The sequence below is a fragment of the Apostichopus japonicus genome, chromosome 19 (assembly GCF_037975245.1).
Source record: "Apostichopus japonicus isolate 1M-3 chromosome 19, ASM3797524v1, whole genome shotgun sequence".
NCBI lineage: Eukaryota > Metazoa > Echinodermata > Holothuroidea > Aspidochirotida > Stichopodidae > Apostichopus > Apostichopus japonicus.
The window spans coordinates 10,764,832-10,787,262 of NC_092579.1; the positions used below are offsets into that span (position 1 = coordinate 10,764,832).

The following is a 22,431-nucleotide window of genomic DNA, read 5'->3' on the forward strand; positions in this document are numbered from 1 at the left end:
TGAAGTCAACGCATGCATGCATTTGTGATACGTGCATGCACTTGTAAACAATTCTGAATAAAGTGTATATGGAACATGATTGTTACATTGTAACTGCAATGTTAGGATCATTTGGTTGCACATCTATTTTTATTAAAAAAAGTCCTATTATTGTCTTTTCTGGTGCAAATTTTCCAGAATGACTTATGAATTGAAAAATGTACAGCAAGGATAATTTTTCTTTCCTCTTCTTTCACGATAACTTGGCAATGCATCAAAAGATATTTGGAAATAGACCACCATCGGTTCCAAACAACGGTTCGGTTCCAACTGGTTCGGTTCCAACGGTTCCAAACGGTTTCAACCAACAACTTGCCTTGATGTCCGAAGGGGAATAGGTTTGGTTTGCTTATATGTACCATAAACTACGGGTGTTACTATCAGGTTCCAATATCAGATATAGACGTTGATGTCTAGGTTGTCAAGGCTGATGGATGCCATTCTTTACTCTTACAGTACATTAAATTAGATGATGTGAATGACACTGGCAAAACTAGTTGAAGAAAAGTTGTCTATTAAACCGAGGCTTGTTGATTTCTTTTCAAACAGACATTTCTCAATATAAACCACCTATTTGCCTTTGGTATTTTGCAGGAAGAATTTTAACATAATTCCATCTCACCTTTTTGTAGAAGATCAATCTTGGACATTATAATAATAATAATCAGCAATATTTTTCCGACACTTAAGTGACCAGAAATGTGGCAGAAACCTGCAAGGGCTTATGGATTACAACTTACACATCGGGTGGCTTAATTCCAATTCAACATTTTACTCAAATTTGGAATCTTTTGAATTATCTTTGCTGTTTTTGGTTCCTTGCTAAAAGCAAAGGAACCTATGTATTCAGGTTGGCGTGTGTGTGTGTGTATGTGTGTGTGCGTGGGTGGGTGTGTGTGTGTGTGTGTGTGACGCTTAAGCTTGTATGCACGATAACTCAACAAGGGATTGACTGATCATGATCAAACTTGGTGGGTGGGTGGCCCATAGTGAGTAGATGAACCCTATTGTTTTTGGTGCCCACAAAGGTCACCAAAGGTCAGTTATGGTCCAAAAACCCAAAATACTAAAACTGCAATAACTCCCAGTGCCAATGTGCGACAAGGTTGATATTTTGGGACAAGTTGTGAACTGGTTAGGGAAACATTTTGAAACTTAACGGTCATGTGATCTGAGGTCACCAAAGGTCAATTAATGTTAAAAAACTAGTTTTTTTGCGATAACTTGAGAACGAATTGTCCGTTAGGGTTGGGAGTTGCTTCAGTGTAATCCAATTGTCGACCCACATCTGGGTGACCCTTGACCTCAATTTGACCTCTGGTGACCTTTTCATGTTTTGGGGATTTTTACAGTTTCGATGCTATTTTCAGATGTCAAAGGTACCTTCCGATCATAAATATCGATAGGTTGACCCCCGTGTGACCTTTGTGTGCGAACTTATAAGGGGTCAAAGTTTTCGGTCGGAGTTAGGATGGCTGTACAGACTTATTGTGTTGATTTTTGGAATCAGCAGATCAAACTACATTTGAAACCAAGGTCAAAAGGTCAAAGGTCACATTAGAAAAAATGTGCTTAGTTTGGGAGAAAACGGGCGAAAAAGAAAATGTTTGGTTTTGATGCTAGATTTGGATATCAAAGGTACCTTCCGATCAAAAATGTCAATGGGTTGACACCCGGGTGACCTTTGTGTGTAAAGTTATACAAGGTCAAAGTTAATTTTCAGACATTTAATGCAATAACTCCCAGGGCCAAGGTGTAACAAGGTTGATATTTTGGGACAAGTTGCAAATGGTATAGAGGAATATTTTCAAACTTAACGGTCATGTGATCCGAGGTCATCAAAGGTCAATTAATGTTAAAAAACTAGTATTTTGGGTGAGAAAATGGGCAAAGAAAAAAATGTTTGAATTTTTACAGTTTTGATGCTATATTCACGTCTCACCAATCAAAAATGTCAATAGGTTTACCCCAGGTGACCTTTGTGTGTGAAGTTATATGAGGTCAAAGTAAATTTTCAGACATTTAGTGCAATAATTCCCAGTTCCAAGGTGTGACACGGTTGATATTTTGGGACAAGTTGCAAATGGTATAGGGGAATATTTTCAAACTTAACGGTCATGTGATCCGAGGTCACCAAAGGTCAATTAATGATAAAAAACTAGTATTTTTGCGATAACTTGAGAACGAATTGTCCGTTAGGGATGGGAGTTGCTTCAATTTAATCCAATTGTCGACCCGCATCTGGGTGACCCTTGACCTCAATTTGACCTCTGGTGACCTTTTCATGTTTTGGGGATTTTTACAGTTTCGATGCTATTTTCAGATGTCAAAGGTACCTTCTGATCATAAATGTCAATGGGTTGACCCCCGTGTGACCTTCGTGTGCGGAGTTATACGAGGTCAAAGTTAATTTTCAGACATTTAATGCAATAACTCTCAGTTCCAAGGTGTGACACGGTTGATATTTTGGGACAAGTTGCAAATGGTATAGGGGAATATTTTCAAACTTAACGGTCATGTGATCCGAGGTCACCAAAGGTCAATTAATGATAAAAAAACTAGTATTTTTGTGATAACTTCAGAACTAACTGTCCGTTAAGGTTGGGAGTTGCTTCAATGTAATCCAGCTGTCGACCCGCATCTGGGTGACCCTTGACCTCAATTTGACCTCTGGTGACCTTTTCGTGTTTTGGGGATTTTTACAGTTTCGATGCTATTTTCAGATGTCAAAGGTGCCTTCTGATCATAAATGTCAATAGGTTGACCCCCGTGTGACCTTCGTGTGCGAAGTTATACGAGGCCAAAGTTAAAAAATATTAATGAGGTCACGGGTCAAACGTGAAAAACTCCCAAATTGCAATAACTTGGCTACTATTTATTGGAATTTCGTCAAACTTGGTATGATGATATTGGTAGATAGTCTCCACACACTGATGTGTGTTGCAATTGATATCATGCATGTTTATGGGGGGGGGGGGCCTAGCATTATTTCGTTATGAAAAGTTTGTATGCACAATAACTCAACAAGGGAATGACCAATCATTACCATACTTGGTGAGTGGGTGGCCCATAGTAAGTAGATTAACCCTGTTGATTTTGGTTCTCATTTCATGAATATTAATGAGGTCATGGGGTCAAACGTGAAATACTCCAAATTGCAATTACTTGGCTACTATTACTAGTCGGAATTTCGTCAAACTTGGTACGATGATAATGGTAGATAGTCTTCACACACTGATGTGTGTTGCAATTGATATCAGGGCTTAGCATTACTTTGGCAACAAAAGTTTGTGAGCATAAATTACTGTTGCTGTATTAGGGCTTTGTTAGAAATTTCCCTATGAATGGAACTAATGAACAGCAGCAAGGAACCATGAAATGTTTTCATTCTGGTTGCTTTGATTATTTGAATCCATCAGTGGAACCTATGCAGTCAAGTTGACATATGTGTCTGTGTACGTATGTGACACCCTTCTAACTTGTAAACAGGTATCTTGTTTTTTTTTATTTATTTATTTTGGACATAAATATTTGCAATATAAAGTTTTAGCCTTACTAACGCTCCTACAACTCTTACAATACTGGTTCAAACTCTTGTAATATGTGTCATTCCATGAAAGTTAACTATCAATATTAATCCCTAGAAATTTAGTAGAACTTTGTTACTTGCTTGGTTATTTTACAATCGATTAATATATCATGATACCAATTAAGTGCCATTAAATTCTTTATAGTTAGTTTTATCTACATTAAATGGTAACTTGTTTAGTGGCATACCGGTCATAAAATTTATTCAAGTCAGTAGAACAGTATTATGCATTTACAATATAGACCTGTATCATTGGCAAACAAAAGAGTAGTACATATTTTTGCCACTTTGCAAATATCAGTGACATATAATGAATAACAGGGGTCCTGATACTGAGCCCTGTGGAACGCCACAACGGGTTGCAGATTTGGAGTTTTATATGATTTAAATTAATATCTATGGATATATAGCTCTGCTTAACCAGTCAAGGGTTGTTCCCCTTACACCATAAAAAGATAATTTACTTAGCAAATAGTATGGTCAATAGTATCAAATGTTTGGAGAGATCAAGGAACACTCCAATACATATTATGTTTTATCATGATTAGTACATAGTTTTCAACAGCATTTGCCAAAGCCAGCTGCTCAGAATATGTTTCGAAAATGAAAAATGCAATTGTAGATAAATGTTTCAATAATTTTTGAAAAAAACATGATAACAAAGAAATTGGACGGTAATTTTCATATACATTTGAGCCACTTTATTAAACTTGGATTAACCTGTGCAATTTTAGTTTATCTGGAAATGTAACCAGAAGTAAATGATAAGTAACAAATGTAAGTCATTGGTTTAGCGATAAAATAAATACCATTTCTTATTATATCTTGTTTGAAATCTTCATATCCTGCTGCTCTTTTTGGTTTCAGAGTATTCCAAGTTGCATTTACAGTATGTTAATTCCTTGTTTTTAGTATCAAATTAAAGCTAAAAGTAGATATTTATGATACAGGTAGCTATATATTATAAAAAACATTTTTTCATATGAAAAATTGTGTGTGAAGGAGTATATCTTGTGCCAAATTTCAGGAAAAAGGGGAAATTGCATTGTGGGTAATTTAAAGATGCAACATGTTTAGTTTTATTGGATTTGCTACTTTTATATTGAAATATTATCTCTAATTTTACACCATCCATAAGCTAGGCTTTATAACCTAGGCCTTCAAATTGAAAACCTAAAAGATGTTGAACAAAAGTTTTAGCAACCTAAAAAGTGAAATGCCTAGTTATTTGGTGACATTATGCAGAAATGTGTATGAACAATCATTATTCATTATTATTGTAATATTATTCAAGTTTTTCCTGCTAAGAACATCTGCTGTTGAGTGTTACAAAATTTTACCAAAGTATTTAGAAGTTACTTTTTGTACTGTAACTGCCATTTTAAAATGTCTACTTTTAAATTCTATATTTGTTTTATTATTTCATTTCATTCCTATGCTGGGTTTACCATCCATCAGGGTTTGTTTATTTTCATTGTTTCTTATGTTTTCTATTTACTGTTGTTTTATTCTTCCACTTCTCTCACTGTCTGTATTTCTACCTGCTCTCAGTGACTTACTCTATTGCAAGAAATTGAAATTAATTTGTTATGTGTTAATGTAATGTAATGTATGTTTAAAGTGAAGTTATCAGAACAAATTCTCCTTTCATGTCTCTTCTTTTATGTTCGTGACTATTGGTTAATCCATGAGTGGTTGAATCCCTCTTATAGATAGCTAGAAGTCATGTAACAATAGTTTTATTAAAGAGAGCTGTAGTCGTTCCGTAAAACAAATTATTATTAACAAACAAGGAAGACCCGCAACCCCATCTTTCGTCACAGTGATTTGTTAGTAGAGTATACTTGTATATGTTTGTAAGGTTTGAAATTCCTTTACTGAACCACGTTTCTGTGAAGCCAATTATGGGAAGGTCATTACTTAATAATGAGATAAAAGTTGTTATGTCGTTGAAATTGTTGATAAGAAATAGGCTATTATGATGGAATATTGTTAAATTGCTTTTATTTCACAGACATAAATTGTTAATACATTTCCTGTATAATTCAGTCTACCATGTGTAGCTCATTTTCATACTGTTTTCTGGATTGTTTTCATTACTAGCATAAATTTTCAATTGCTTCTCATTTTGCTTTTTAGTAATTCCACAATTTACACTGTTCTCATTTAATTATTTTGGTGTATTCTTCAGTTTGGAGACCAAACTTATATCGGTTGGGGCCTATTATCACATAGATTCAGACCACTCTTTTATACTCCTGGTCATCTTCATTTACCTTACATACTGTAAACTATCAACACAATAGGGTATGTCTTTCCTGTTTATCTGGTCTGGTCTTAGGGGTAGCGTTCAGGTTCAGCTGACGAGAATCACTACTTTAACTTTTTCCCACTGGTGCTTCTTTTGTTGGATGTTTTATGTGGCCAGGGATTTATCTTAAGCTTTGTTTGCTGGAGAGTATAAATTGATGCAGGGAAGCATTTCTTCACAGAGTTATTCCAGCTTCCTCTTTGTGATACACTTGCTTTACATTTTACTCTTATACTATAATTAACTTGCCATTTTGCCATTGCCATTTTGCCATTGCCATTGCCTTGCCATTTTACTTTATTACACAGTATACTGTACTGTCTGTACATACAATTCCGAATCCATTATAATAGTGTTAGATCTCTACAATAATAATATTTCTGGAAATCTTACTCTACTTGTGTTGTGTTTATTTATGCATTCCCTGTTATAATGCCATGGCAAGCGAAATCAATTTGATTAATAAGAACATACTTTCTGCTTTGTTCGTCCATTGGATTGCGTGGTTTCCCGAGGTTTGCTGGGTGATGGTATTTCTTTTTTAGAATTCGTCTGGATGTCCTCTTTGGACTACTTGCCCAGAATCTTTTAATCAAACACTCATGCATATTTCTGTTCTCCCATCGTATTCCTCCCCCCATCTCCTTCCAATATAGATTAACAATAATGTTGATAATGTAATAAAATAACGAGCAAATGATATCAATTTCATTCTTGGGCAGACTATCTTCATCTTGTGTTCCTTGTCCATGGCTTATACAAATACATGATTCACCACAAAGACCACCTATAGTTGTGGTTGCACATGATAAGCGAATGCAGGCGTACTTATACTCGTAATGGAGCCCGTACTCGGGTACACTTTTAAACACTCGTTTTCGGTACTTTGTACTCGCACTCGGAAAATCCAAATTTCATGAATATTCATAACTAGGGCAATTATGGTATGATGTAAAGAAGAACAAATTAATTAAATCAAATTAGCAAAGGCTAAATCTTCATCATATAAAAAAAAATGCTTACTCCTACGTAACTCTTTCATAATACTATTTTATCAAATTCATATTGTACGTGTTATCATTTTAATAAATACTGTATTATAATTTAAAAAAATTATGCCCCTGATATGGCCACTTGGTGAGGTATTTGAAACCATGCAGGACTTGGGTCGAGTGGATAAAGGCGATGGCATTAGAACCAATGAAACATAACATCCGGGAGGTCGTGGGTTAGATCCCTGGCCGGCCAGAAGTATGTCATCAGGCAAAACAGGGATACGACATTCATTTCCGGTTGTCGTTTCCAGGAGGGTTTATCAGTACGCTATACGCGTTGGCCATTATTCCGAAAGCCAAGAAGTGACCTTAAGAGAGTTGCTTTCCGCAGAGCCTACTTGGAAATCTTCCGGAAAACGACAATGTGTAAAGTTAGTCATTAATAACAATTTAAGCATATGTAATCTCGATAAGTGTATTTGTCTTGGAGTTTGCATTGAGCTTTGCTTGTTTCGTTTGAGATCTTTGACCTTAAGCCTCAGAGGAGTTAGTATTGCTGATTGATATAAATATCTCCAATCTCATATTCTTTTAGCCTCTGAAGAAGATCCTGCTAGGATCGAAACGTCAGGCCAACTTACTTGTACACGTTCTCTTACACAGGCTCACTAGTGGATAAGCAGTTTGCTAACAGTTTTATTTTATTTTGAATTAATAGAGGAATAAATATTATGTCTACCCAAAACTTATTATTTTCTTGCGCCGTTATTATCAAAGTGCGTCTCGCGCTGCATCCCGATACTCACATTTATATTCCTTGGGAGATGCGAGATATAACGGAACAGTAACATGGGTTTTTCTTCTACTATACAGGAGAAGTCGACGGTTTTCTCATATGAAACGGTATTCAAAATCGTAAACAAAAATCCAAAATGAGCTAAATCTGTCAATTTGATAGCCACCCCGACATGCAGTGTAAATTGCAAGCCGTTCGGATTTCCCCAAATGTGTTTCTTCTGAACGTCGTACAATAACAACCTTCCATGCATGTCATATTTTTTAAGGATGAATTCACTCCCAATGACCTGTAGGTCAACCAGGGACGTAGCTAAGGCCTGATGATTGGGGGGGGGGGGGGGTGTAGTGGCTGAAATTCCAACTGGATGGGTTTTGGAGCCAGAAAATTCCGACTGCTGCCTTGTACCCCCCCCCAACCCCCCGCACTACTCGTCAACGATACGGTCAGTGTCAGTCAGACACCCTATATTTCGCGACTGCATTTTTGTTCCGAACTTTTTCGGTACATTTGTACCACTGGCCCTCACTTCACAAACTTATTAATCACTCTGGTTAAGCGAGTAAGCAACTGAGTATAAGTTATCTGTTTGAAAGGCTACATAGACTACTAACTACAAAAGCTATGTTAATGTAATAAAGGGGAAATCTTTTTTTTCTAAACAATTTACTGAAAAATTTCACCTTATGGGGCAAAGTTTTTCTTTGTGTTGATGGCACTTTTAAGCTTACGTAGATTAGTATTGAGCGTCTTAATTGTATACGTTGTTCAGTAGTTTATAAGGATTTTTTTACAAGAGTATTCAAAATCATACGAAGTTTTGTATGGTGGAGTATAAGGATCGCGAGATACAATTTCTCAATGTGACAAGGAAAACGTGGTAAATATGACTGATTAAAGGTCACTTTTGACCGAAAATTGTAGGTCACTCACAAATTACAAGAATATATGAAAATAAGAGTGCGACAGTCGGAAAAATTAGAGAGCGACAGTCGGAAATTCCGACTGTCGCACTCAAATTTTCCAACTATCGTCAGTTTTACCAAGATTGGGGGGAGTGAGACACCCCCCCCCACACACACACACACTCCCTCTAGCGACGTCCCTGCGGTCAACTACAGTATACTGAAACTTAAACATGTCACTTACAGGTGTGAAATAAAATCCATATCAACGAACTGTTGTGCTGCGTGGTCATTGACAAGTGAGTGTTTCCTTTCATCCGTGAAGTTCATGCAATCATGCAGATAAGAAAAAGAAATGAAAGATGCAGTTTGGATTGGGTCATAACTTTGTCTAACTCAGGCTAGCCATACCATGTATATTTTTTACGCATTATAGTGATACACACTCTTAGTAAGAAATCTATTGGCACAATCATCATTCAGTGGGCTCTCTTCAGTGCCGGATTTACGGCGGGGACCACCTGGGCCCAGGCCCCGGGCCCCCACATTTAGGGTCCCCCACATTTGGGTGTCCAAAAAAATGGAGGCATAAGATGCCTTTCCGTCCGTCGATGGTCAACATGTAACATACGGACCTTTGTTCGAAACTCCACACTGAACAAAAAGTTGTCTTTCCATAAATACATGGAGCCTATAATGATACATGGTCTTTATTCTACGACATTTGCGTAACTTGTCACACACGTGACACCACAAACCCCATAAATTCAGTGTTTACAAATGTAAATTCTGTCGGTTTTGCACAAAACAAATTGGCATCCCTATGGATATTTGGATGACGTTCAAGCTATCAACCACCGATCATGTGATTCCTTTACGGAAAACGGATATTGATGATTCCTGGAGGGGAATTAGAAAAAACAACGTAAAAACAAAAAACAAAAAGAGCAAAATTTACATATTAATTGTGACAAAAGTCAATTTCAAGAACATGAGATTTAAAAATTGAAAATGTTTAGATGCAACTTTCAAGGCCTGGGAAGTGACATTTCCAGCGATCTGTGAAGCATTTTCCGCCAAAATTTCAGCACGCTACGCGCCAACCTATGGTGGCGCTCGGCTTACATATAGTGGGCCTAATCGTGGAAGGGTCCCAATCTTTTCTGGCCCCGGGCCCCCTACAAGCTAAATACGGCCCTGGCTCTCTTAATTAGGGAATAAACTATTTAATCCTTTACATTTAATATGTATGTATGTATGTATGTATGCGTGTATGTATGTATGTATGTATGTATGTATGTATGTATGTATGTATATGTGATCTTCCCGCAAGCAGGAACTCGCGAAAGAAGCCATGGAGGCTTATAGACTCGCAAGCTGACCGAAGCCAATCTCTCGGCACACATTCATTTAACGTCCATGTCAGGAAGTTGTTATTGAACAACACCCTTGCCAGACGACACACATTGCTGTCGGCGGGGAATCGAACCGGGAATCTCATGACTGGGAGACGCCGGCTTTAACCACTAGGCTATACACTCCGCCTAATATGTGTGACCGTTTTCCATAGGGAGTTATAAGAGGGCGCCTTGTGTGGGGTTACTTACAGTCTGGAAATCACTGCCGTCTTATATGTAATACATAAAATTTACTAGAAATGTTTTCAGAATGCTTAAGTTTTATATATTTTATATTTTTCCACAACATGTAAACACAAAAATGGTCTTTTTATGAAACCCTAAATGGACCTCAAGTGACGATGCTACTGTAACGGTGCACTTTATTGTCTAGGGTAGTAACGGCACCAATTTACAGTAACAACGCCTTAAGCAGTTGTAGCTTCGCCTGTTTAGCCTATTAGCACCTCCTGTTTGGGGTAGTATCGACTCCAACCTGGAGTAGAAGCACTTTCCGTTAATTAGGGTTTTGGCGCTACTAATTTATACAGTAGCACTGTCCCTTGAAAGTAGCAGTAGCGTGGCCTGTTTTATAGTTCCTCTATAAAGGAATTCTAGCCTGTTTAGAGTATAGAAGCGACACCTTTTTACAGTAGCATCATCGTCACTTGGGAGTAGTAGCATCGGCCTGTACATGGTTGTAGCACCTCCTGTTTAGGTAGCAACACCGCATATGATCCTTTTGACGTTCCATATTACCTACTGGAGCAAGACTTTATATTAATTATATTATTCGATACAAACATACGGCTGATTCGGTGAGGGTATACGTAGTAAGCGTGCAACTCGTCAATTTGCAGAAAATTGATGCATTGACGAGATCCGTTATCTCGTCAAAACGTCAATTTTCTGAATTTTGTCACGTTACCATCTCGACAACTCGTCAATTTGCAGTCGTTTTGTCAAGTTGGTAACTCGTCAATGCAATGTCCCTTCTACGCTTCCGTAGTTAACAGCATTCGGTACGTATAGATCATTCTAACCCATAGAAATTAATCAATTTCTATGCTGTAACCCCACTGACCTCAGGTCAGTGGTATAGATATCGCGGGAATTTAAAATTGCCACGAAATCTTACAGCTATGCTCGTATATTGAATTAAGTGCATTTAGAGAGCATTTGAGAGGACTGTAAATCCACCTACATATTTTCTTCAAGATAAAAATAAGAAACGTTATCATGGCCACAAACTTCTCTGGCATGGCTGGGTTTTCTCCGAATCCAAGAAAACGAACAAGGGGACAAGTACAGGTAAGGCATCATCGCGGGAACCTAAGCCTAGCAAACAATTAAAACTAAAACATCTGTAGTGCTAACTTAATTCTTGCCTTCAACTTCAAGTTCTAACAGTCTAAGTTACTCATGGCTTTGGCTAGTCTAAGTTCTAACTCTTAGTCTACTCAGTCTAATTAATTGCATGATCTATGTAGGCCTATGCCTATGTCCATGACTCACCAATTTTGGCTATAGGCCTAGGCCTAGGCGGGTTACTGTTATCTTCCATAGAAGAACGGTAGATTCTGCCATAGCAAAATGTGTGACATAAAATTAACAATATAAACTACCGTTTTGTTGGATAGGCCTAGACCTGTGTTATATGTATTGTATTATGCTTAGGCCTATACAGCATAGGCCTACAACAAGCCTAGTACAGTAGTAGTACTAGGCCTAGGCCTAGTAGTACAGTATGTGATGGAATAAACATACACTCTGAAAAGGAATTTAAGGTTGATCGAGAAAGGAAGGCTCACATTGTTTTGTTTTTTCTTAGTAATAGCAACAGTCACTCCTACAACAGTTAATCCTAAGCGTTCTTTATGCATGAATATTTATAATGGTAATGTATACTACAGTAGCTAGTATACCAGAAAACCAGATGTGAAAGCATGAACATTGCTAACTGACCATGAACAGTAGTTCCCGTAACTACACACAAGCTGTGGGGTTATTGTTAGTTGTGTGCTCCCAAGGCATGTGTTTTTGTCACACTAGTAACGTTAAAATATACACAAGTTCGGTAGTTGATTCCCTCAAAGAAATGTGAGTTAAGTCGTTTCTGTGTCACTTCTAAATCTACTAAAATCGCCGCACTTTCGATGTAACGATGGCAGATCCAACAGTTATATTAACTTGAATATCATTTTGTACAGTATGTTTGTACAGTATGTACCATTTTGTGACTTCAGATATTATGATCCAGATTGCAATAAATGTTGCCCTGCAGACTTACCAGTTTCAACTTTGACCTCTATTTTCCTATTCACAGGTTATATTTGGACCTATGTTCTCTGGTAAAACGTGAGTATGATTCTTCCAGTTTGATCATTTTACAAATTACCTTGCGCATGAAGCAGTAGTATAGTAGCAGTAGTATAGTAGTATAGTATAGAAGCAGTAGTAGCATGGACACTTCGAAGTTCGGACACCTAAGCCTTAAAACACCCCAAAACTATATCTTCTGGTATAAATAACCTGAAAATATACTTGATATGGTTGGAGAAGTGTGTTATATTACGATACACGGCCAAACTTTCTTTCCTGCCAACTGTTTTCACGTTGTATTCCAAGAAGATTCTTCGTGATTGTGGAACTGGTATTTCTTTGCTAGAGTATTGCGAAGTTCGGACACACGGTCCCACAGTGTGGCGCTGGTGATAAAATTGGTGGCGCAGTTGCTCTTTCAGTAATTATAACAGACTTCATAGATCTCCGTCATTTTATTGACAAATATGTAAGTATTTACTTGCACACGGGTCATTTTGGAGAGAAAATTACTGTAGCTTCGTACTTTTTGGTGAAATTTGGCTCTTCCTGTAGGTTGTCATGGTGAAATTGTGTATTTCTTAGGGGTGTCCGAACTTCACAGTGTTCCGAACTTCGCAATACTGACTATATAACTAGTATAGTACTCTAAATGGCTTTACATGAAAGGAGATACAATTTGTGGCAATCACAAGTCATTTTCTTCTCCTTTTACCTCAAATATGCTCTCTGTCTATTAGTTTATTTAAAACTTACGAGAATTTAATGTCTGCTATCTTCTTTACTGTACAAAGTAGTTACAATCACAATGCTTTGAATATGTGTGATTAATTGGGCTGCCTCTACTGTAGACATATCTCCTCAGTTCTCAGTTGACATAGAGGTGGAGGGGGTCCAGATTGGGAGCACAAAGACACTCACTTGACTGAGGACACATCACATTTTATGTTTGATGGTCAGAGCCTGGGGATGAAAGCCAAACTGATTCACTGTACTAATACACTCTAAGCCGGGTTCGGTACCCTGGCATTGGGACGTATCCATTGCATACTGTACAGTATCACTCTTTCATAGAGAATAATCATAATCTGTAGAGAGGCTTACAACTTTGCTACTTTCATATTCCTTTCAATTTCAGAACTGAATTAGTAAGAAGGATAAAGAGGTATCAAATAGCAAATTACAGATGTCTCCTCATCAAATATGCAAATGATGTCAGGTACGACCAAGCAGCCGTGGCGACTCATGACAGGTGAGTTATATTTATAGAAAATCCCACAACCCCTCCCACCCTCCCTCTCCCCCACACCTATAACTGTTTGAAATAAATTTTGGATGTAAACTTTGCTTAATGTGAAAAGTTGTTTCCCACAGTACTAGAAGTTTAATACCGCCCACCCCACCCCACCCCCCCTCACCCTGCTAGTCAAATCATGCCTTCATTTCAATTGGATCTAGGTGGTAAGCGTTAACGAAAGCCTTATGGCATTATAACTGTTTCCTGGGGAGACCGAGGGTGCAATTGAAGAACAAGGTTAAACAAAGTTATGAAGGCTTAAAGGGTGTGAAGACTTGCGCAAAAAGAAACGTCTAATGCCGGTAATCTGACCTTGTTTCGAATGAGGTGTAACAGAAGTGTTAGACACCACCATCGATCCCAGAAGACACACACAGCTTGCTACCGTCGGTAATTAGACACTACTGTACAGTCAGTTCATACAGCTGCGGTCAATACCCACAGCAAAGTGACTGTACAACGATACAGCAAAGGACATCTCAGGTCCCGCTAAAGATAACAAGGTATCACTGTCTGCATTTTGTAGCGACAAGAGAAAAAGTTCACTTGCAAGCAACAGAAAGTTAACTTTTTAAAGTTGACAGCATCCTGCTTGGGGCGAGTCTTCAATGCCTTTAAGGGCAGATGGTAGAGGAGGTTGCAAAGATAAATACAGTGAAAGAAATGTAGCATAGAGTTATAAGAGGGCAGGGTGGCTGGACTGCAGGGAATGAACAGTGTTATCTATTCTCTCCCTTGCAGTTGATTCCTTACAGTTACTAATTTGTAAATGGATGTTGCTAGGGGCAACTACATCAGAGCAGTTGCTAAGAGAGATTTAATCGCCTACTTACAGACTTGTTTAAGCACAACTAAGAGTTTATTAGTGTCAGCACAGGGGACTTGGTTATGTGGTGTTTACACTAGATAAATGCTTTAACATTAACTTATATTTCACTTGGTATCTGAAGATACAATAGCTTAGCAAATCTGCTCAATTTATTACTGCCAAGACCGTTACAGAGTAAGATGAAATGTAATTTCCTTGCTCCAACAATAAACTTTCATACTGTACCTGTTACTCCTTTAATGGCTAATACATACTATTTATAGAATTAGGGTATTGGAGGATGCAGTGCAAAGGGTGAGTTTTAAGAGCCTACTTGGCTAAGATGGTTAGGACCCAAGTACAGTATTCTCAGAATTGGTCGGAGTTAACTGCATCTCTAGTGCGAAGCCCTTAGTATGTGAATGAGTCATTTCATTGACCAGATTCAATTTGCAACATTGTTGGTGTCACCGTTACGCACCGAATCGACTACAATGTTTGACGCTAATGCCTTTAAAAAAGTAGACATTTCAAAATGGTATCTGTACCGAGATGGGTGGAAAGTGCTGAAACCCATTTGCGATTTTATTCTCCTTTCTTAAATTCTTATATAAGGTACCACATGTACAAATACAGTATATTATATTACACAGTCGGAACCCATTACATATTATGGTGTTAGCCCAGGACACAGTACCTTTCCTGTTATTCTGCATTTGTGCTTGTGAGCAAAAAAGTGCCATAACTTCCTTATAGTGTGAGGTACTGTAAGTTAAGAAAGTATGGTTGGCTAATATCATATTTGCTATCACTTTAATTTATGTATCTCTTTTCTCCGTCTCTCTTTCCTCAGACAAACATGCAGCGCTGCTTCAGCAATGCGGTTATACGACTTAGCTGAGAGAGCGATGGGCAACGAAGTCATTGGCATCGATGAGGGACAATTTGTAAGTGAAGGTGATCATGGGAGGGACTTACATCAAACATTTGTAACCTAGCAACCAGAAGTTAAGTCTTCTACTTCAGCAGGGGTGTCGTCAGAAACCCATGATAATTTGTGACAAAACTAAAACGTATAATAATTGCTAACAAGATTTATTAAATTGGTGCTCGGGTACTTTTTTTTCTCAATCGCTCAGAAATATTGTCAAAATAACCCTTGTTTCAACATTAAAGATAACTTTTGTTTATAAAATGAGATTGGAACAAATGATCATTTCTGAGAAAACTGCAATTTTTCCCTTCTCAACATGTGTCAGCATCCTGGTTGCCATTCCCTTATACCTGTTAATTTATAATCATCACATCTCTTCTTTTAATCATATTCTTAAAGATTACTGGTTCAATCCACAGAATGGCGTGTCGTCATTGGTCATAGGCATGGTGCGACAGCTACTTGTTCTGATTAGCACTTCCAGCAAATGAATCGTAAAAGAAGGATTTTGATTCCGTACGTACTGTATGTCTGGAAATCTCAGATGGTTAAAAAAGAAAACGACTTTAATAACTATTTGGGTCAATTGTCCAAATCCAATAAATTTCTTTGTTTTCAGCTGTTGTTTACAATTCCCTACTCAGTTTTCCAGTGCATATTTATCCTAGATAGTGTAATTAGTAAATAATTTTTTGTGCATTTCTTGCATCTGATTTCCAGTTTCCTGATTGTGTTGACTTTGCGGAGGAGTTAGCCAACCAAGGCAAGATTGTGATTGTAGCTGCACTGGACGGTACATTCCAAAGAGTTGTGAGTCGTTTTTAAATTTTTTAAAAAAACGAAGGATTTCAAAAGATTTTTAAGGTTCACCATAGTATAGCAGAAATCCACTCAACAACTTTTTACCAAAGCATTACTCTCACCTGATGAATAGGTTGAGAAAAAAATGACATTTGTAAATTAACCACCTCCAAAAATACTGTATGAACATGTTTGTGATGTCACAGATTACCTTATTTGCATGTCGTACCAATAAATAACAAGATTTGTAACTTATAAATAGGGCATTAGAGATTGATTAATGAAGAATTTTATGCAGAGAATTATTGCAAGTGAATAATCTTGACTATAATTTGGGAAGCTCATTCAGATTACTGGGTCTGATCTGAAGAAGAAAAAAAAAACTTTCTGCATAAACAATGGACCCAAACAATCAGCCTAAGAAGTTAGAATATGAAAAGTAGTTTTGGAGGCTTTTGAAGGTTTATATTATCGCCTTCAAGTTAACCACATAGGCTGTTTGCAGAGTGTTCTATAGGGTATATGTTCCACACCTAGTTTGATAATACGTGGAGGTGAATCTGTGACATCTCAACCATGGTTGTACTGTGTAAAAGTTTGGAAGTTGGAGTAAATTTCAGTTTTATGTCCCGCTTATCCCTTTAAAAACAATGTGCTGAAATATAATAGATAATTAAGCAGGACATTTATTAAGTATTGGCTAAGTGTTCCATGAGTAATTTAACACTCAAAGTAGGTTTTATATACAGTATCCAATTTATTAGTCATTGCATATGAATACCTAGCTGAGCTATTATTCACTAGTTCACTTTGTATTCAGTTGTGTTTAAATACTCAGGGGGCTCGGTCTTTCTATGTAAGATAACCTAGTGATCAATGGGTGCTCGAGCACATTTATTATAGTGGTCACTTGCAAATGTCAGTTTCAGCGATCAGTTTCAGTGGTCAATCATATCTGCTAGAACATATCTGCATCATATCATTATGATGATATGATGCAGACCGTAAGTTTCTTTGTTCTCTTCGATCGTTTCTAAATTCCCAGTCAGTTTTCCGATGTTCGGTTTTTCATTTTTAATAGGTAATGACAATGAAGCCAATGCCATCATTAGGTCATATAAATGAGCTTCAGTGTCACAATTCAAATGTCATATCTGCAGTAAGATGCTCTCTTTGCAGTCATATCTTTGATCAATGACAGTTCTGATAAGAGTGGTCAATCCAGGATCCTCAGGCCACACTCTGTCTGTCGCTACACCCTATGTGGTGTACAAGGCTTTTAATTTAAAAAAAAATATATATATATATGATATGACTTTTTGAATCTCCTGAAGCCTTAACTTTATGAATTGGTTAAAATTGGTAATATTTCCACTTTTTGAGAACCAAATGACTGATTTATGTCAATGCAAAGTGATCATACTGCTAAACAACTTATACAAAGTTACATAACCGTTTTAGAGTATTTTAGAATTATAAATTTTCAGCATTTTTGACCAACGATATAGAAAGATGAACCTCAATGTAAATCTAGAATGTCAAAAGATTCACAGTAACTCATTACGTGGAGTTTGGGATATGTATGGGCTCGACTAACCATATATGTACCATGGGTACCATTTTCATGTTTGAAGGACCCCAAACAATACTGCTGACTTATTTGCTTGTTGATTGGTTGATTACCTGCATGGTCCAATATTAAACACTTTTCATTTGAAAACATATGACTTTACCAATCCGGCCATTTCTTTTTTTAACAATTTAGCATCCTGACTAACTTGTTCCTTCCTTTTTTAGACTGTTTTGTTATTCTCTAACCAACCTTCCTTATGATAAGATTTCTTAAATGTAAGAATATAAGTTTCATAATTTTGCAACTTAACGTAATACTGGTTATATTTGGAACTTTCCATCTCATGACATACAATTACATTAAAAATTTGATATTTAATTTAATGTCTTTCTTTTGCCTTGGTTTCATTCTGTTTGACAGGGATTTGGTAACATTCTCAACCTGGTGCCACTGGCAGAGAGCGTGGTGAAGCTGAACGCTGTGTGTATGACTTGCTATGGTGAGGCGTCCTACACGAAGAGACTTGGTTATGAAACAGAGGTGAGTGACACTGTCACAATATAAAAATCAATGACCAGCCACTTGGGCTATTTAAATTACTTCAAGAAAGGGACCAGTGTTAAGAAGAATCCAGATTTTTGAAAGTGATCTCTTTCCCTTAAGTCTGGATAGCATTATGAAAATATTAAGGATCAAAGATCAGAGAAATGAAATGAAAGTACAAGAAATGTTAGTATGCTATTTTGAATTAAATAAACAAGGTTGATGGACCACATCATGTGGTTCAAGTTCAAATCCATTTGCACAATTTAGATTTCTAGTTGTATGTCAAATTTGTAATAAGACCTTTGATTCTATAAATGGCCAAAAGGCTGGTCTCAGAATGCCACTAAAGTTATTTATAAGCTACGGAATGGGTTGGTATATATAAAGTACATTATTTAAAGTACAAGAAATGTTAGTATGCTATTTTGAATTAAATAAACAAGGTTGATGGACCACATCATGTGGTTCAAGTTCAAATCCATTTGCACAATTTAGATTTCTAGTTGTATGTCAAATTTGTAATAAGACCTTTGATTCTATAAATGGCCAAAAGGCTGGTCTCAGAATGCCACTAAAGTTATTTATAAGCTACGGAATGGGTTGGTATATATAAAGTACATTTCTTGTACTTTAAAAAATGGTGCATAATTTTTAATTTCATCCTTCAGAAATGATTTTAGTGGTTACTAAATTTTCAGTGTGTACATTACTTAACTTTTCAAAAAAATTAAATGAAACTGTTTAATAAAATTATTGTGGTGGTTACTAAAACCTTTTAGTGGTTACTAAGTGACCCCTCTGACATTCAAATTTAAAGTCATTGTTGCCAGAAGGCAAAATCATAATCTTTCATTTCTCTGATCTTTGATCCTTAATATTTTCATAATGCTATCCAGACTTAAGGGAAAGAGATCACTCTCAAAAATCTGGATTCTTCTTTTTTTTTGGGGGGGGGGGGGGTAGTTAACAGTTGTGGTATAGCTTTTTCTTAAAAGAATTTTCTATTTTACAATTGAAAGGTTATTTTCAATAAAATTAGAGCATTATTATCCCAATCTGATATTGATGAAAATATAAATTTATATTTCAAAGCTTGAAAGCAATATATAGTTTTGTCCAAAATTCACTTGTGACAAAATGTCAATGTTTTTGTCCCCCTTTGAGTTTTACCATCCAACACTTTACTTCACAATATACAAAAAGGTTATGGAGTTAACAAAATTATTTCACTATTTTTGGGTTCATATCATTTATTAATTTGTTTAGCTGGAAGTGATTGGTGGAGCAGACAAATACATGGCAGCTTGCAGGAAGTGTTACAAACTCAGCCCATCTAAGATCATGGCAGTATTAGAGACACCAGTAACCGAGGAAACCCAGATCAAAGCTAAGGGTGTAGGGAGGAAGCTATTTACAAATAGTCAAAGTAGCTGCGGAGAGGATGAAATGATGTCTGAACCATCTCAGTGAGGTAGTCCATGTTATACTTATCCTAGCCCCCCACCCCTTACTGCCACCCCCCATCTGTACCTCATGTTTTGCCACATAAAGGTAGATAAAAAAAATGCCAAAAACAAGCCCACGTTTTAGTAAGGATTTACATGATGGAAGGGTATTCTCTGTACATAGATAACGTGCATATCTCCATGAAGGTAGTACAGTACCAACAGTTCTGACCATTGTACATTTAAAGCTCTATCTATATTGCTCAGAATCAGAACACTTTGCTATGCTTCATGCTGATGTCCAGATGAGATCTATGCCAGTGGTAAGATGGGACTCATTCAGTCATAATTTGAGACTCGCTCAATTTCATTTCATTGTACCATGAGACTCAATCAGTCTAGAAATGAGATGGTTCAGTTTCAATTTGAAACTCACTCACTGTCATTGCGAGACTCATTTCAGTCTTTGACATTTATGCCACTTTTCAATGAGACTCATTAAGTCTTGAAATGAGATCAGCCAGTCTGATATGTGAGACTTGTTCATTCTCGTTAATAGTCATTGTGAGTTTTTTCATTCTCTGGGGTTGATTCCATGTTGCCATGAGACGTACAGACTTAAAACTCAAGACTCGTTCAGTATCAATTTGAGACTCAGTCATTCTGAACGTGAGACTCGTTCAATTTCTGATATTCATTCCACTTTACAGTGAGACTCAGTCATTGTCTTTAAATGAGACAATACAGTCTCAGCAAGAGACCCACTAGTTTCATTGTGAGACACATTTTAATAGTCTCTGAGGTTTGTTCCATTTTACTATGAGACTCAATCTTATACTGAGACCTAACACGAGACTCAATTCAGTCTCAATGTGAGAGTTGCTCATTGTTATCACTGTGAGACTGGTTCATTCGCTGGGCTTCATTCCATTTTACCATGAGATTAATTTAGACTTAAAAATAAGTCTTCATTTGAAATCCACTAATTGCACTTATTCCCTGAGGTTCATTCCTCTTTTTCGTGAGTCTTAGTCAGTCTGAAACTGAGATTGGGTCAGTCTCAACCTGAGACTCGGTCAGTCTGAAACTGAGACTCAGTCAGGTTAAAACTGAACTCGGTCAGTCTGAAACTGAAACTCGGTCAGTCTAAAACTGAGTCTCGGTCAGTCTATAACTGAGACTCGATCAGTCTATAACTGAGACTCGGTCAGCCTCAATTTGAGGCTCCTATGGGATTATAGCAGAATAATACAGGTTATCTGTCTCTCTCGTACTTTTCGTCTGGAACAATGGCATTGTGATATTTTAACCACATTAAAAATTGTATATCAGTTACAAATTTCTAATTCTGCGTAAATGAAGTGAATAACAATTTACAACACTGTGTTCTTTTTCTGCATTATGTCATATGTACAGTATGGTACCATTATATTCTGTATTAGGCTGTATTTTTGTCAGAGAATCTTATTTTTGACTTCTTCATATACTTTGTATCAGTCTACAAACATAGCTGAAGTTGGCAGTGCAACATACCTCATTATTTTATTAACCATTCCTCTTGCTAGGGATTTGTTATCTAGATATTGAACAATTTGTGGTGGTGCTAACTGCTAAATCAATTTTTTTATTGAAATTTTTATATATGATATATATAAAAATTTATTTGATTAATGACAATCTGAATAATCTTGTAAACCAATTTTATTTTTTGTCATTTTATTTATGTCCAGTGTTACATGTAAGCCCAATGTACAAGCCATGCAGTCCGATACTGGGTTGCTTGTCACTGTAGTGTACAGATCTGAATATGATATCATAATTACTTGAATTTCTGTAAGGTGATCATAAATCATGTGTAGAATAAGTCTGAACAGTGGTACGTTGGCAAGGTACCCCAAATATCCTGGTTCTGGTAGACCTGATGCTGTGTGGTAATGTTCACCTGATGCAACAGGCTGCATCATTTACCTGATGCAAAAGGCACTGAACAACTGCTGCTCCAGACTGGGTCTGATGCTACTAATACTACTGTCTAAGATACTGAACTTCTGATACGTCTGATACCACTGTCTAAGATACTGAACTTCTGATACGTCTGATACCACTGTCTAAGATTCTGAACTACTGATACCACTGTTTAAGATACTGAACTTCTGATACGTCTGATACTACTGTCTAAGATACTGAACTTCTGATACGTCTGTTACCACTAAGATACTGAACTTCTGATACGTCTGATACCACTGTCTAAGATACTGAACTTCTGATACGTCTGATACCACTGTCTAAGATACTGAACTTCTGATACATCTGTTACCACTAAGATACTGAACTTCTGATACGTCTGATACCACTGTCTAAGATACTGAACTTCTGATACGTCTGATACCACTGTCTAAGATTCTGAACTACTGATACCACTGTTTAAGATACTGAACTTCTGATACGTCTGATACTACTGTCTAAGATACTGAACTTCTGATACGTCTGTTACCACTAAGATACTGAACTTCTGATACGTCTGATACCACTGTCTAAGATACTGAACTTCCGATACGTCTGATACTACTGTCTAAGATACTGAACTTCTGATACGTCTGATACCACTGTCTAAGATACTGAACTTCTGATAAGTCTGATACCAATGTCTAAGATACTGAACTTCTGATACGT

The 22,431-nt window shown here is 37.0% G+C and overlaps 2 protein-coding genes and 1 long non-coding RNA gene across 4 annotated transcripts in view; 2 read left to right on the forward strand and 1 right to left on the reverse strand.

The window, feature by feature from the left end:
• The window catches only part of LOC139959658 (uncharacterized), a 40,980-nt gene extending 34,649 nt beyond the window's left edge, over positions 1-6,331 (forward strand). Inside the window, exon 7 of one of the 2 annotated variants that reach the window (XM_071957456.1) lies at positions 237-6,331. The gene's annotated coding sequence lies outside the window, so the exon portion shown is untranslated. The remainder of the gene's footprint in view (positions 1-236) is intronic. The other variant, XM_071957455.1, reaches the window with a different exon arrangement.
• LOC139959674 (uncharacterized) overlaps positions 1-22,431 on the reverse strand; it is a 254,502-nt gene that overhangs the window by 61,066 nt on the left and 171,005 nt on the right. The gene's annotated exons all lie outside the window — the stretch shown is intronic.
• Positions 11,076-22,037, forward strand: LOC139959665 (thymidine kinase, cytosolic-like). The gene is made up of 7 exons (XM_071957464.1): positions 11,076-11,343; positions 12,359-12,390; positions 13,493-13,606; positions 15,313-15,406; positions 16,114-16,203; positions 18,188-18,307; positions 19,580-22,037. Exons 1-7 carry the CDS (start codon positions 11,272-11,274, stop codon positions 19,781-19,783), a joined length of 726 nt encoding a protein of 241 aa, XP_071813565.1. The 5' UTR covers positions 11,076-11,271; the 3' UTR covers positions 19,784-22,037.

Bases quoted from the DNA above. Each gene is read 5' to 3' on its own strand.
- LOC139959665 (XM_071957464.1), top strand. From the start codon at position 11,272: ATGGCCACAAACTTCTCTGGCATGGCTGGGTTTTCTCCGAATCCAAGA. The intron at 13,607-15,312 runs GTGAGTTATATT...CTCTTTCCTCAG, and splicing joins GCCGTGGCGACTCATGACAG to ACAAACATGCAGCGCTGCTT. The intron at 15,407-16,113 runs GTAAGTGAAGGT...TCTGATTTCCAG, and splicing joins GCATCGATGAGGGACAATTT to TTTCCTGATTGTGTTGACTT.